The sequence below is a fragment of the Populus euphratica genome, unplaced genomic scaffold (genome assembly GCF_000495115.2).
Source record: "Populus euphratica unplaced genomic scaffold, PopEup_1.0 scaffold111.1, whole genome shotgun sequence".
Lineage (NCBI taxonomy): Eukaryota > Viridiplantae > Streptophyta > Magnoliopsida > Malpighiales > Salicaceae > Populus > Populus euphratica.
This window is the reverse complement of record NW_011499877.1, coordinates 617,752-635,103: the sequence shown is the minus strand read 5'-3', so window position 1 is coordinate 635,103 and position 17,352 is coordinate 617,752. Positions and strand designations below refer to the sequence as shown.

At 31.2% G+C, this 17,352-nt stretch overlaps 1 protein-coding gene and 1 pseudogene across 1 annotated transcript; one reads left to right on the top strand and one right to left on the bottom strand.

The window, feature by feature from the left end:
• Positions 1 to 9,248: 9,248 nt before the first annotated feature.
• ATVEX1 (Nodulin MtN3 family protein) lies at positions 9,249 to 11,995 on the top strand. Its single transcript, XM_011030284.1, has 6 exons — positions 9,249 to 9,446; positions 9,679 to 9,715; positions 9,811 to 10,027; positions 10,104 to 10,265; positions 11,046 to 11,165; positions 11,267 to 11,995. The coding sequence occupies exons 1-6, from the start codon at positions 9,404 to 9,406 to the stop codon at positions 11,399 to 11,401; spliced, it is 714 nt and encodes a 237-aa protein (XP_011028586.1). The 5' UTR covers positions 9,249 to 9,403; the 3' UTR covers positions 11,402 to 11,995.
• A 67-nt stretch (positions 11,996 to 12,062) lies between these two features.
• On the bottom strand, positions 12,063 to 16,322 carry LOC105128561 (serine/threonine-protein kinase HT1-like; annotated as a pseudogene).
• Between the last annotated feature and the right edge of the window lie 1,030 nt (positions 16,323 to 17,352).

The following is a 17,352-nucleotide window of genomic DNA, read 5'->3' as shown; positions in this document are numbered from 1 at the left end:
TCATAAAAAAACAAGCTAAAATAAATTATAAAGTTCAAGCACTAATAAATTTAATTTTAAATAATTTTTTTTAAAATAAAATTAATTTTAAAAATTAAAATTAAAATGCCAAAAAATATTATTGTTCCAAATAACAGTATTTTATGAGGGGAACATTGATTTCCCCTCTTTAATTAGTTCTTATGACTCATACTATATATTAGGGTTGGATTCCTTTTCTTTTTTAATAAAAAATAATGTTCAAAAATTAAAATCCCTTTAAAAAAAACAACCTTATAAAAAATATTAAGTCAATTCAGGTTAATACGTCAAACCTGCAATTCATATAATAAGATTAAGATATGTTGAAAAAAAAAAAGAGCAAAAAACCACATAGTTTTTTTTTAAGAAAAAAAAATCAATGTTACCCCCTTTTTTTGTTATTTTAGGGTAATATAAAAAAGATAAAAAAAAAGGCATATAATTTAAAAATATAAAAAGATTAAATTGTTCCAAATCAATTTAATAATAATACATGAGCATTGTGAAAACACCTCACTATCTTTAATTACCAATTCATTAATTTTTTATGTCTAGTGAACATTACCATTAAATTTGGATGAATAATGTTTTCCCAGGAGTTTTGACTTTGTTAATTTTCAGGGGTCAAACAACCACGGCATTTGGGTTGCGAAGGATAGCATGGAAGGAGCTCAAGTATTAATTAATTAAGCTTTTCATTAAACATTAATTCATTATATTAATTGTATAACAAAAAATAATAGTTCGATTAATTGTTTTAAATAGTTGAGTTTATCTTAGTTATTATCTTAGTTAGTTATAATTATGGTGCTTATAATTAATAACATTCTATTGTCTAACCTAGGGGGCAAATTAAACGTTACAAAAGTCTTGCTCTCTTCCTTGACTCTATAAGATTGAATTATAGAGCTAGCATCTAAAAGGATTGATTCTTCGAATACATAGGATTGATATAGGAGTGCATCATTAACTATTCGGAAGAGGGAATTTAGTTTTGACCGAGATATTTCTAAATGTCGAACAAAAAATTGGTTTGCCTAGTGGCCCTGATTTTTTTTTTAAGGTCACGTATTTAAACTAAATAAATTGATTTTATTTTAATTAGATAATAAAAAATAAAAAATAATAATAAATATATCAAATTAAAAAAGTGCTAAAAATAACATGTGAAAAAAAAAACTACACCTATTAAATATAGAAGGATAAAGTTGTGCAAACAAGAAAACTAAAAGAATCAAGTCGAGTCAATATATGTTAGCATAACAAATATATAACCCCGGTAATCAGGGTCGAGCTAATCTGAGTCATCTTAATAAATCCATAATCCAGATCATGAGATTAAAATAACCCGATAAAATAAAAATAAAAAATATCACAAAAGCTTATTAAAAACAATCATGTAAATTTTTCAGACCCATGACCTAGGCTAATAGACTGAAAGTACCCTATCTAGAAAAATCATGAAATTTAATTTTTAATTAATCAAATATTAAAGGGTGAAATTGAAAAAGAATTTTAATTATATAAAAGATTTAAAATAAAAAAATAGTAATTAAAATAATGAGAATCAAACTTGAATTACAAAATAAATTTTATAAGGGTGAAATTGAAAAAAAAAATTTAATAGAATAAAAAGATAATTAAAAGAATGAGGATCACTATTAAAATAAAAAAATTTTTTATTGAAGAGTAAAATTAAAAAGAAAAACAATTTAAGAAAAAGTCCAACAAATAAAAAATATCAAAAGAATAATGATCATGTTGAAAAAAAAACATATCATAAACAAATTGAGATTGAAGAATAAAATTAAAAAAAATTAATATTTTGCAAAGGGTCACCAAAAATAAAAATTAAAAATTAAAAAAATATGGAACGAAGTGCAAATCCCCTTAAATAAAAAGATAATTTTGAAATATTGCATGGCCAATATGAATTTTGAGTAAAGGACAGAGAAAAAATGAGGTAAAAACAAAGTAGAGAAATAATGAGGTAAAAACAAAGTATTGAACGATAAATTATGTACACATCATCCCATAAATAAGAGGATGGAATGCGCTTTAAATGACATGATGGAAAATGTATTTAGAGCATTACAAAATGTCACGCGTGTCAATCATTCTTTTTTTTTTAATATTTATGTAAATATCAAATTGTCTCTCAGCTAATATGATAATAATAAAAAAGTCATTATAAAAATACAAAAAAACTCCTTAAAGTCAATTTTGATTTATTTTTTTTCTTTCAATTGCATTTTGGTTGTTTCACACACTTTTTCCCCTTATATTTATGCAAACACCATATTGTTCTCAATTAACCTTATAATAATAAGAAAAACTATTGTGAAAATATAAAAAAAAAACCTTGAATGTCAATTTTTGTTTTTGTTTTTAAGAGCATTTTAGTTATTTTATTGTGATTTTTAAATACATATAAAAAAATTATTTATTATTAATCAATTTAACAATAACTAATAAATCTTATAAAAAAACTCAATTCACCAAATCCATTTCAATATTTTTTGGTTTAAAAGAAAAATATATTATTATATTGTTCTGGTAAATAAATCAAATGTAATTGTGTCTACGTGTTTTTTCAAAGCTGATTAGGTTTTGTTAATATTGTTCAATACACTTTTTTAGTCAACCAATTTTATTGGAACTTATCTGATGCATGGCATGACCTTGACTAGAGACACGACAGAGTTTTTTTTTTCCCCTTCCTCTCCTCTCCAATTTACAGATAAAAGTAAAAAGATAGATTGATCGGAAGCACATCACCTTGACAGATTGACCTTAAATTGGGGGAGGATTTGTGATAATGCTGAACTCTTTAACTAGCTATATATCAACGAATTCGAAATTTGGACATCCCTGTTCATATTACAGTAGAGCAATATAATTAACGATCATCTTCTGGGCTGTTTGTCTGTCTGTCTGTTCTATGGCATTCATGATATACCAGCTCATATCATCATAACTAGGCAAGGGAAAATAATAGACTAATTTCAGACATATTAGTTGGAGAAAATATAATGACCACAGATAACAAGAGGTCATATATATTTACCATAAAATCAAGTCGAAAATTAAGCATACGAGTCTAGCCACTTCTTTACAAGGAAAAGCTGAGCTTTCCTGCGAATTCCATGCGTACAGGCAAGGTCCAAGTGTGAGAAATAGGGAGTGGAGCACCCTTAAGACCTGAACCAAACCAATCAAATCTCTGTGTCCTGGCCAAGTTTTCTTGCACGAATAGATCAGAGATCTGCTTGTCTTCCTCCTCCTTTTATATAGCACGCTTTAACTTCTTGATCTAATTCTAAATAAAGAGAGAGAGAGAGTTTGAGTTTCTTCAGATATTCATCAGAAAGTTGCGAAGATGACTGACGCAGGCACCGTTAGAACCATTGTTGGCATAGTTGGTCCATACTTCTGCAAAACCTGATCATAGTGCTTAGCAAGTATAATTAGAGATTTAATGCTTAAAAACAGACATAAGGAAAATTTATAAATGTTAGTATACCAGTATGTAAACCTGATAAGATAAAAAATAAAGGACATGATAAAATAAGAAATGATACATAAAAATTTACGTGGTTCACCCAAATTAAGTTATGTCTACAAGTAAGTATATAAGAATTTTACTAAGTAATATGAGAATTACAATCTCTCTCTACTAATAAGAGAACAACTAAAATCTCTTTAATAATAAGAAAAAATATCTCACTTATTCTCTCATAAATACCTCACAATTTTATGGGATTACTTTCCCTCTTTTACTCTACTCTCTCTCTCTTATGTGTACATTAAGACTTGGATGCTTTGCTTATTTATAAGCAAGTATCCATACATAAGACAAGTGGTACCAATTGGTGCTCAACATTGTTGAATTTGCAGCATCAATTGGTGCCTAACATTGTTGACTTTGTCAATAATACTTAGTTGACTTCATAATAAGAACACTTTAATCTTATTCATCAATTCTCATCATCAAAATGTTATTATAACTCTTTAAATGAAAAAACTAGAGAATTCTAATAATATTGACTAAAAGAATCTTAGAGTTATGACCAATTTCCTAATAAACCCTAATATAATTCTAATAAATTCTAGAAAATATTAATAAGTAATTAAATAAAATTACAATAAGAATAATCAGTAATTTATGTGATATGTAAGCTGTGTCATTTTTATTCTAATATTTCCAATTTCAATTTACCCTTAACTTTGGTCATAAGAAATTGTTATGTTTAACTTCAATTAATGCACATTTTTTCATTTTTTCTTACATATGCGACCATTCATAATCCCTTGTAAGAGTCGAGTAATGGTAACATATACATAGGACAACTTAACGTGATTATATTTCAGAGGGCTCAATTGAACCAAAATGATATAAATGGTTTGATTTGATCAAGTGTTAGACTTTGAGGGACCATAATGATTTGTGGACAATAATCTTTGCCACGGTCCTAATCCAGTATACATAGCCCAGATTAGTTCTGTTCCTTTCATTTTATCCAATAAAATACCCATTTTTTGGGTTGAAAACAGGCCATAAGCCCAAAACTACAAGGCGAAGTAGCACAAATACTTTACATTATATCATCCATCCCTTCATTTCTCTTCTCCTCTCTTCTCTTCTATTTCATTGACAACAATCTTTATGATTTCTGAAGTTGAATTAATTACTGTTTTGTGGAATTGCTCAGACCTTTTCCTTGTTCAAAATATATATATACATACAATCTTAGCTGCGATTTCAGTTTTTTAAATAAATTTCCTCGAGGCTACGACTTGTGCAACTCGAATCTTTAAAGAAAATGCAAAGAGTTGATATATACTCAAGGGAGGACAGTAGGACACATTGCCTCCAGAATTTTGTTGTTCTAGCTCCATCAAAACTGTTGCCATGTGCTCTTGGAGAAGTATGGAACACGAAAAGGAATTCATTGGCGATCCCGAGTAACAAAAGCAAGTGGATCTCTCTCGAGAAGAACACAAATTGAAAAAGATATGATGGAAATTATTCTATATATTTTAGATATAAGATACATATTGTATATGATGCTATGTACAAGACCAAATGTATTTTATGTTTTTAGCATAACAAATAGATATTAAAATAATCTGGTGAAAGTCACTAAAGACAGTTAAAAATATTTTGAAATACTTGAGAAGAACCAAGAATGTTTTTTTTTGTTAAATAATATATATGTAATCTTATTTATTAAGGGTAGAATAGTATTTTTAGTTTGACTTATATATACTTTATTTGTATTTAAGTTAAGACTATGCACTCATAATAACACAGATTATTGAGAATTATAAACTTCCTTTTGTGTTTATTCTGAGTTAATTTAACATTTTTAATCTATGAAAGAGATAAACGAGTAATTATTAGATATTAAAAATAGAAAATCCAGTTTGGTTATATTTTACTCTAAATAATGGTGTTGAGTTGGAAAAGTTCTAAATAAAAGATCAAAATAGAGTCTACAATTAAAGTGAAATACACTTCCATATTTAAGGGGATAAAAGAGATTGTTTAGATCAAGAAATTCACCATTAAACTATATATGGTGCATAGCATTATTTATTAAGTAACTATGTATTTGTGATAACAATAGAGCAATTGCAAAAGTAAAGAAGCCAATATCTTATTAATGATTTAAAAATATATTTATACAATTTTATTTGATTAAGAATCATCAAAAGAAATATATGTAAAGATAGATCGAGTTAGTACCCACTAAAAAATCTTATAGATCCTCTTACTAAGCTATTATCCCAATAAAAACATTATCATCAAGTAAATTGATATATCTTTGATGAATCTAATATTTGATTCATTAAATATATTTATTTTTAATAAAAACTTTATTTATCTTTAATAGTCATTAAATATTTTATTGATGAATCTAATATTTGATTAACGAATTTAAAGTAAAGATAATAATTGAAATAAAAATATTTTACAAAGAAAATTATAAAGTCATTATAATTATAGGATTTATGTTGGATCTAAACATTGTTTCTAAATGTTCCTAGTTAATGTTTTATAAAGACCGGATATTAATTAAAGTTATTAATATTGGTATATATTGTATTTTTTTTGTGAAATAAAAAGGTTATTTTTATAAGCTAAGATATAAAAAATATTTAAAATTAATATGCAAGTGATTATTAGATAACACATACACTGAATTATCTACATGAGAACTCTATACGTTAAATCACACTAAATATTATAAATTTCTTTACCAATTCATTATCCTCATAAAAGTAGTGATATAATATCTGATACATTAATATAAGCCTATAATATGAATCTTGTTTAGTATTGTAGCTCAATTATGTTTTTAATTTTTTAATGTATTTAGATGATCTTATTTTATTGTGTAAATAGTAAAAGTAAATTTTTAAAAATATATATTATTTTAATATATTTTTAAATAAATAATAATAATAATAATAAAAACAACTTTTACTTCCACTATGTTATGAGCATTACTAGCAGTGGACTCCTTGCTGTCAAATGACATGACTTGAGCACTGCTAAGATTGGAAGCAATTCTAAATGATAATCCATCCTGTCACGTGATCGGATGCCAACCCATATTGAAATGTAATAAATATTCCCAGTACAATTACACAGTTATACAACAGAGACAGTGAACTCCAGAGAATCCCTTTTTCTTGGTCAATGCATGACTACCTCAAAAGGTCGGAGAAGGGAATGTTCCCATTAATGGAGGCAGCAGTGCCTCTGCACTCAGTCAGAAATAGTTTCATACCAGCCTACCAGGAGTTCCGGTGATGGTTAAATTCGGCAGAACCTTCTTTTCAGCAGCAGACTGACTCGTCAACTCGGCAGAAATAGCATAACGCATCTACTCGCGATGATAATCAAATTTACCATGTAATGGACAGACACAAGAACTAGACCTCCGAACAGTATCATTCTGATCGAACACCACGTAAATGCCCCAAAGGGGCTGAGGAAATCCTCAAGCACAGAACATTTTCAATAGAGGGAGATAAAGGGACGATTACTCTCTGTCAATTATCACCTGCTGAGAGGGCTGGGGGGCACTTCTGGCATCCTGCTCAATTTAATTCAAATGATTGAATACAAAATCAATAATATGATTAGAAATATAGCAGTTTATATTCTCTTTCAAAAAATTAAAGAAGAAAGTGGCTGAATTTTATTTTTTTTCATGCATAATAACAATTTTTCGACAGGTGAACCTTAGGAAAGGTAAAGCGGTAGGACCTTCAGTAATGATTATATTCAAAACATCGAAGTTACTTTTTCTTTTTTTTAATTATTCTAGACTAATGTTCAACTTAGATATCATTATATTTATAAAAAGAAAACTTAAATATGATTGTTGAGTATAATATATAGAAACAACCTAGATTATTTACCCGTGCTCTATGTTATACTATAGATTAAATTAATTTTTTATTAAAAAATTATTTAGATATTATTAATTTGTTTTCAAAAAAGAAACAAGTATTAAACTATAGGGAGATTCAAACAATATATCTATGTCAACTTCACAAATTCAAAAGTAACCTAAACAACTAGAAAACAAAAAAACAAACAAAAATAGTTTGATTTATAAAAAAATTTAAAATGATTTTTTAAAAAAAAAAATAGTATTGAGACAATAACATATTAGATCAATTAGATCAACCTGAGTTATTGAGACAATAACATATTAGATCAATTAGATCAACTTGAGTTAACATATCAAAATAAATTATTAATTTAAAATTTTAATTAATATAATATTAAATGATAAAATTAAAAAAAAAAGATAAAAAAAAATTTGAGTTAACTAAGTTTAACTAATGAAACCCTTGATTTAGGATATCAGACAAAGATAATTTTATAAAAATAAATCAAAATAAATTATGAAACTTAATATTCAATCAACCCAAATAGTAAAAATTAAAATTAAAAAAAAATAATTACTAAAAAAGATAGAAAGAAGAAGAAGCTAAGTTAACCAAGTTAACTTACAAAACTTTACAAAACTTTTGACCTAGTTCATGACACTCAAATAATTTCATATAAAATAAGTTGAAATAAATTATAAAACTCAATCACCAATAAATTTAATATTAAATAATACAATTAAAAAAACAAAAATAAAATTAAAATTCTAGAAAAAATATTTTTTCAAATAATAGTACTTTATGAGGAGGGAACATTGATTGGCCCTCCTTAATTAGTTCAAAAATATATTGTTATTTTTTTTTGTTTCTAATAACATTTTTGGTTGTTCAACATTTTTTTTCTATATTAAAGCAACCGTCATGTTGACCTCAATGGGAAAAAACCATTATGAAAATATGAAAAACTTTTTAATGCTAATTTTATTTGTGTTTTTTTGTTTTTAAAAGCATTTTAATTATTTTATTGTATTTTTAAAATAAAAAAACTTATTTATTCTCAATCAATTTAATTAATAATAGCTAATGAACTTAAAAATAAAATAAAATTCAAAGCCAGTTTAGTGGATTAAAAGGTTATTATTGCTTCCGGTAAATAATACAAATGTCATTGTCCCTACGTGTTTTATCAAAGCTTATTTGGTGCTGTCAATATTGTTCCATGCACTTTTTTATTCAACCAATTATATTGGAACTTATCTTACAGACAACTGAAGATGAAAAGATAGATTGATCGGGAGCACATCACCAGATTGACAGATCGACCTTAAATTGCGGGAGGAACTGTGATAATGCTGGACTCTTTAATTAGCCATCAGCGACTTCGAAATTTGGATCATCCTCGTTGATATTGTAGTAATGCAATATAATTACCGATCATCTTGTGGGCTGTTTGCCGTCAGTCTGTTCCATGGCATTTGTGCGTTTAGGACGTACAAGCTCATATCATCATACCCAGGCAAGGGAAAACACTGGACTCAATTTCGAGGATTGGTTAGATTTTATGTTTATTTTTTAGAGATTGTTAATTTAAGTTTTATAAATTTTAGAATCTTTAAAATTAAGTATAAATTAAAGTGAACACTTATATTAAGAAAAAAAAGAAGCTAATTTCAGACATGTTAGTTGGAGCAAATATAAATGACCACAGATAACAATTATAGGTCATAATTACCATCAAATCAGGTCGAAAATTAAGGGTAAAAGTCCATCCACATCTTTATAAAGAAAAGCTGCCTGAACCAAACCAATCAAATCCGCCCTGACTGTGTCCTGGCCAAGTCTTCTTGCACAGACAAATCAAGCCTGCTTATCTTCCTCCTTTGTTATAGCAAGCCTTAACGTCTTGATCTAATTCTGAATAAAGAGAGAGAGGGTTTGAGTTTCTTCAGAAATTCATCAGAAAGTTGCGAAGATGACTGACACAGGCACTGTTAGAACCATTGTTGGCATCGTTGGTCCGTACTTCTGCAAAACCTTATCATATTATTTTAGCAAGTATAATTAGAGATTAACTTCGATAATGTTTCGATGCTACACACACACACACACACTTAGAATCATAGATCTGAGAAAGGTAACCATTTTTTACACCATGAGGCTGTTCTTGTTTTCTTGACAATATCATGCATGCATGGTTGCATATTCTCACTAGATGTAGCAGCTTAAATTCATCTCTTTAATTTGCAGGAAATGTTATATCTTTCCTCCTATTTCTCTCCCCCATGTAAGATCTTCTTGTTGCTCTACATCCTCCTCCCTTGATGGTAATCTGATTCAACTAACTATTAGTTAATTAATGCAAGAACATTGTTTCTGCAGTCCCACTTTTGTGAGGATTATAAAGGAGAAGGCAGTGAAAGATTTCAAATCCGATCCCTATGTAGCCACCTTGCTCAATTGCGCAATGTGGATCTTCTATGGCTTGCCGTTCATCACCCATGACAACACTCTTGTGGTTACAATCAACGGTACTGGTTTTGTCATAGAGTGTGTCTATGTGGCCATCTTCTTCATATTCTCTCCCGGGAAAAAGAAAGTACGTTGAGATCAATAATTTTTTGCAAATTTCTTTCATGCATCTATATCAATTATAATTTATTCTTAAATCTCAGACCCGGATCATCATTGAACTGCTCATTGAAGTGATCTTCATGGTCATCGTAATCCTGATTACCGTTTTCGCCTTCCATACCATGAAAACAAGGGCTTTGTTTATTGGGATATTGTGTATCATCTTCAACGTATTTATGTACTCGTCACCATTGACAGTCATGGTATGTGCTTCTTCCATGGAGTTTATAATTTCTTACATTTGATTTTGTTAATTGTTATGTTAGCATGCAATAATGGCTCACCTGGTACAATGACTTCAGCGATTTACATTTATGATCTTGTGTTCATGACTGATGAATATTCTTTAAATTAACAAGCATAATCACCGTGCTCGTGAAGGATATATACATGCACTCACCTCACCTCCAATGCCATTTGATTAGTAAAACACAAAATAGCCAGGACAGTGCTTGAGGATGCAGGAGTAGCAGTAATTATTTAACTCTAACTTGTGGGTTTATATATACATCGATGCAGGAGTAGCAGTAATTATTTAAATCTAACTTGTGGGTTTATATATACATCGATTATATCTCAATGATCACTTCTCTTTTCTTAATTGTATAATCTCATATTTCTCAAAAACATGATCAAACATGCTTTAAATTTCATTATTAATTTCTGAATTTAATTATTTAAATTAATAAGAGAAATAAAACATTTTGCTTATATAAATTAACGTATCCTTTTGGAGTGCATGTTAAGAAATCTATAAGACAAATAGGTTGAATGCTTTTTCTTTTTTATCATATGCTAAATCATGCTTATTCAACTTGAATTCAATGACTTAAATTTAAGACAGTCATGTTATTTCTCAATCCATTTTATATGCTTATCCTTGCATGTTCTTTCTTGGTTTGAATTTTTTTTTTTTATACACACACACACCCCCCCTTGTTTTTTTTTTTTTTATACACACACACACACCCCCCCCTTCACAGAGAATGGTAATAAAGACAAAGAGTGTCAAGTACATGCCATTCTATCTCTCTCTCGCCAACTTTACCAACGGACTGGTTTGGGTGATCTACGGACTACTTGAGTTTGATATCAACCTCGTGGTAGGTCACCATCGTACAGAAACTAACTTCTGTTTTTTTTGTTTTTCATGCAAATTACCTTCAGTTAACCATGAAAAGATTGTCTGTTGATCTTTTGACAGCTTCCCAATGGCTTGGGTGCGTTATCTGGGCTGATTCAGCTCATACTCTATGGAATCTACTACAGATCGACCAAATCGGATGATGATAATGATGTTAGTGGAAACCGATCTGTGGTTGAACTCTCCTCTACTTAGTCTCCACAACAGAGTCTCTGGTCATTTGTCGTACTTTAATCGTCAAATCGCTGGACGAGCCTGGTTTCAGGATTAATAAATCACATATGTGAGCTTAATGTTAGGTGGTTCACTGAGGCTTATCAATTTACAAGCCAGAAATTAAAAAAAATAAAAATTCAATACAAAGTTCGGCTTGATTTTCCTATCAGAAAACTGAAACCTTTGATCTCATTACATTAATCTTGAACTACCAGTACAGCGGGCTTCCTTTGTGTTTCCCATCTTTTTCAGCCTTCGTATATATGGAAAAGACAAAGGAAGTGAAAGAGACGTTTCCTAGTATCGTCTCACTCTCATCACAAAATCCCACTGAGGTTATTAATTCTGTGGCCATGAAAACAACACAGGAGAAATGATTTTTCTACAGGAGATGGCTTCCTATTTGGACCTGTAACCAGGGTTTCCTAGCATATTAAGCAGCCACAATTTCAACCAAACCTAGAAGATCTATAAATTATCTGTCTTGATGCACCAGCAGGAAGTGCATATACATACCATGTCCTTTCCTTTGAAAGCAACTCGAATTCATTTTTACCCCAAATAAATAAAAGACGGCAGGCATATGAACTGCAAAATATTTAACAATGGACACGAACCAATGGAAAGGAAGGAAGAGTGCTAATCAACTGGGATTTAACATTGATATTAGTTAATAGCTTTATAGACCTTATACATGAAGTAATCAAACCAGTCTAGCATGCGAGGCAATTTGAGTAAATACACGTTTGAAAACCACCCTAAAAAATATTACAAGAATAGAGCAGCAAAATAAAGAGCATTACCTCGATAAAGTTAGATGTAATGCAGCTCCTCCACCTATATCCACCATCATCATTCTCCCCCATTTGATATATATGATATATTATATCTCCTTTAACTCCAAGGTTTACGTTGGACTCCCAAAAACCTTAAACAATATATCACTGTTCATATCCTTCAAGGGCCTCGATGCCTGCGGAAGCAAAAACAACCACTCTGTTGATCAGGAGGGATCACGCCCCCACCTTTTGATACGTCAATGGCCTCGAACATGGAGACTACCTCGTCCATCTCAGGGCGCTTGTCAGGGTTAGCATCCCAGCAACGCTTCATTACATTTGCTAGAGAGCTTGGGCAGCACCTTGGTATATCTGGTCTTAGATTCTACAGTCACAAAACAAGAGGAAAATTACATGAAGTTGTGAACCTCAACTGAATATTCCTTTTATTTGTTTATACCATAAATAAACCTTGGGTGAGATTCCCAGAAATGAATGAGAAAGGAGAATATGCCACACCTGGCGGACCACAGCTGAAGTTACTTCTGAGAAAAAGGTCAGGATAAGGCATGTCACAACAATATATCTCCCATAAACAGATGCCGAAACTGTACACGTCACATTTCCTGTTATATGGATTGCCATTGAGAACCTGTAACCAGCCACATAATGAGACTGATCCTTGACTTAAATCAATTTTTCATTTTTGTCAACTACCAAGAAAATGTTCAACATTTTGTAAAGCTGAATTACTCAAGTTGCATAAAAGCAAGATCTTTTGATCATTACCCAGAACAGGACAAAATGAAAATTGAAGAAGAACGACAAGATAAAAAGATTTTTAAATGGAAATCATGCCTTTGCACAACCAGGTATAACCTTCATAACACACATACAGTACCTATCAAAAGAGCTTCCACTGATTATGGTTTCAGTGAATCATGAGAAGATTGCATAATTCAAACCAGATAAATGAGACAAATTGAACAGAGGTAAACTCTTTACCTCAGGAGCCATGTATCCGAGTGTTCCAGTTTCCCCAGTCATATCATTAGGATTTGAAGCCTCAATACGAGCAACACCAAAGTCAGCAATTTTTACAGTCCGTTTCTTATCCAATAGCATGTTTTCAGTCTTTACATCTCTGTGAACAATATTCTGTGAGTGAAGGTAATTTAACCTACAACATACAATCAATTTTCATTCTAATCACTTAGTTAGCTTGAGAAACAATCACTCTCGAACAGCCTAGATATAATCAATGAAGAAAAGAAAAGAGAGAGAGAGGGATGATAATATAGCGTACCCTCTTGCAAGATCAAGTGCCAGCTCAACAACAACTTTGAAAAGCTAGCTTTCTTCTCCTGTTCTTTATAAGGTAAGATTTCAGGGCCCCTCCAGCAAGATATTCCACAACAACACAACATATATTATTTGGCATCCCAATTTGACCATTTGCGGTTTGTATTTGCAGATCCGCTGAGCCCATCGTCGCCCCTATAAACTGCACTTCAAAGAGCAAAATCAATATAAGTTACTGCCAAGAAGTTATACTATCGTATCTAAGACACTTGAATTGAAAAGGTTCAAGATCTGCAATTTTCATAATTGCAAATAACAGATAAACCAATATCAGCAATCAACAACAATTCTATTCTATAACACATCTAAAGCAATTGGAATGAGTTGATTATTGAACTTTGGCAATATATCATCGTCAGAGCCCAGAGAAAGCCAGGATATCAAGAATGAGCACGATCAATGTGGACAATGGGAAAAGGCAGCAATAAAATTAATGGAGCAAGATGCATTGAACTTGCTACAAATTTATTCTTTGGATTGTACAAAGACAAACCAAATGCAATCTTAAAGGTGAGTTGCAGATACTTGAGTGATGGAGGACCTGATAAAAATCTTGGGAATCTTTGTTTGGAAAGGAAAAAAGTGAGCTATTTACTTTTATTTTCTTATTTGTTTGACTCTTATCCTTCACATGATTTGGAATTGGCTATTTGATGATAATTGAAGCCAAGCACAATTTCTCTCCAATTTACATACCTCTCTTTTCCTCTCATCTTTTTTTTTTCCCTGCTCTTCTTCCCCTTTCTCCTCTCAATTAACGAGTGAAAAACACTTTTTAAGGCACCAAAGAATCCCATGGAGTTTTATCAAATTCATTTTTCACTGCTCACTTCCAAAGCTAGAGTTAAGAAAACACCACAATTTAGCCAAAGTCTCTATATCCTCACACACCAAATGCTCCAGAAAAACAACATAAGGGGCAACCTGCAGAAACTCAATTGCTGACTAAAGCATATACACAAGAAAATCATAGGACAAGCTGAATAAAAGTCGTAGGACAATGCATTCGAGTCTTCTACTGAAACGAAGGGTAAACAAGGCGCAAATCATAGGAAAAGCTGAATAAAATTCCCAAAACATGCACCGATAAAAATGAAAAGTAATACATTGTAGAAAGCAAAAAATGAAGAACACAGTAAAGACAGGACCAATACAAAACTTATACTTCAGTTCCACCATGCAAAGATAATTTTCATGATTTCGGGCCACATTAAAGAAAGTCAATGAAAAACAAGTATTTACAAAAAAGAAAGAAAAAATGAAACTACAAATTAGGAGGAAAACCTCAACGGTCACGGTTACCCAAGGCATTAAACTACTATTCTTTCCAACCCTTTCTTAAGTAGAAAAATGACAAATACAAGGCACTCACCACAAGGCTGAGAACCAGTTCATGGCTCTTGGACCGACTCCAACCAACTGCCCAACCCAACAAAACCAGGAAAAAATAAAACAAAGAAAGAAACTGATAACTGAGTTTAAGCTTTTCGATAATCAGCACATGAGAAGGGAGCAGTAATAAAATTAATTTCACAGCCTTCACCACAAAGGCAAGATTTATGAAAGTGAACGTCATTTGAGGCAATGGTTATCAGATTTGTAGATATGGACAAACATATAAAAAACAAAAATTTGCAAGGTTGAAAACGACCTTAGCAACATTGGGATGATAAAGCTTATGCCAAACAGCAACTTCTTGAGTAAAAGCTGCCCTTAGTGCTGCAATCTCAGCTTCTGTCCTTTGACCCTCTTCACCCCAGTCAAGCAATTTAACTAACGATGAACAGAGACAGAACCTTTGTTAGTAAAACAAGAACGAGTGATGCTTGTAGTTATCAGATCCATATTCCTTACATTAACAAACAAGTGGGAGTGGGATCAAATGAACTTTTAAAAATAATCAATTTCAGTTCAAACCCATGTAGAAAAATCAGAGATTGCAGAAGACTTAATCATCACCTCCTTCAAAACTCATTACTGTGAATAAAAATTTCATCTTTTCCAAAGACAGGAAAAAAAGGGTGGGAGGTAGAAAGCAAACCAAAGTGGTGAACTCCTCACCGGCGACATCCTGGCTATCATAGACGCCACGGTGGACAGTGCCAAAGGTACCACGTGCAATGACAGTCTTGATGGCGAGCAGAGTAGGGTCGATCTCCCATTCCTGCCTCTGCTTCTTGAAAGGGGTGACTTTAGTGCTGCAAGGAGTAGATGAGAGATTAACAGCATCAAAAACAACAACATCATCATCTCTCTTGTTCTTGTTTTCAAGAGTTAACACTCTATTGAGATGCCTCTCCAATTGTTCATCTAGACTTTTTAGATCAATCTGATCTGCTCTCACAAATCCATCACTGCTATCCTTCATTTTATCTAGAAAAAGTATTGTTTTCCTTTCCTTTACTTTCCCATTCTCTCTCTAAAGAAACTGAGTGACAGCCTTGTGCATAGGTTAAAAAGAAAAAGAAACAAAAGGAAAGGAGAGATTTATTGTTCTTGTGTCCAGCTACAATAAGCCATGTGGGCACATGCAATTGCCTTCAGGCTCTATTCTGCATAACGTGGTGCTCTTCCCATTGTATCTTTGAATTCTTAGTCTGAGTTTCTTTTCTTCGTTTCTTTCTCTTCTCCCATCATTTTATTATTTATTGGAACTACAAGTATTTTAATCTCCCCCATTTCCATTTCCCTGTGCTCTGTTCTCCTCCTCCTCCACCATCAATTACTGCTTCGTTCAATTTCACTAGCTCCTACTCCATGTTATGATATGATTGACATGCTTCATCTCAACTCAAAGGATGGTTTTGACTTCCACTCCATCTATTTTGTCCAGTTTTTCTATGCGGTAGTATCCCATTTGCGGTGCGACGACATCCATGAATTTCTCTTTGAGTTTAGAAAATAAAATTTTAAATGAAAATAATTATTACTTTAATACTAAACACTTTCTTTTGTATACAAATATACGATTCAGTTTTTTTTTTTTTTTGAAGCTTAACTCATCGTTGTTAAAGGAGCGAGAATTGCAAGAATCCAATATATTCCATTTGGTTTTCCATTCTATGTTCTCCCTTTCATTTTGTCTTTAATAATTTAAGTTTTGCTTGGACTGTGTATAACAATGTTTTCTCTGTAATTTCTCCCAGCTGGTTTCTGTTTCAGATTGATTATCGCTAGGATGTGTGCTTGGTTGCAGTGGCGCCACCAATTGAGAAGTGGTTGTCGTTCTTTTTCTCTCAACTCTAACCTTCCATCAATCCAATTTTGTTTTGTTTTTTGTTTGGTGGTTTAGCTCCTCCTCTTTTATCTACCACTAAGCTTTTCCTTTTCTTTTCTCGTTTTTCCTCTTTTCTTGAGTTTTTTCTTCTAGGTTTATCGATGATTTCTTAATTATGTCGTCATCTGCTTTGTCAGGTTACGACGGCTCTCTCCGCATCATCTTTAGGGTCCTTTCTAAGCATTTTCAGCTGTACGTATCACATTTGAGGCAGTATCCAGGAGTACAGTAGTTGTTGCGCAGCAATTTTTATGGTAAGAGATTATGATTTGATTAATTGATGTGATATGTCAGATAGTTTTTTATTTAAAATATCTGAAAGTAATTTGTTTTATTTTTTAAAAATTATTTTTTAATATTAATATATCCAAACAGTACAAAAAACTATATAAAAATTTCAAAAAAAAAATCAAAAACACAATTCCAACTATAAAAACAAACAGTCAGGTCATGATTCTATCGTCAAAACTTGTTGCATGAATATTTTTCCATTCTTACAAACCTTGCTCTTG

Bases quoted from the DNA above. Each gene is read 5' to 3' on its own strand.
- ATVEX1 (XM_011030284.1), top strand. From the start codon at position 9,404: ATGACTGACACAGGCACTGTTAGAACCATTGTTGGCATCGTTG. The intron at 9,716-9,810 runs GTAAGATCTTCT...TTGTTTCTGCAG, and splicing joins CTCCTATTTCTCTCCCCCAT to TCCCACTTTTGTGAGGATTA. The intron at 11,166-11,266 runs GTAGGTCACCAT...ATCTTTTGACAG, and splicing joins AGTTTGATATCAACCTCGTG to CTTCCCAATGGCTTGGGTGC.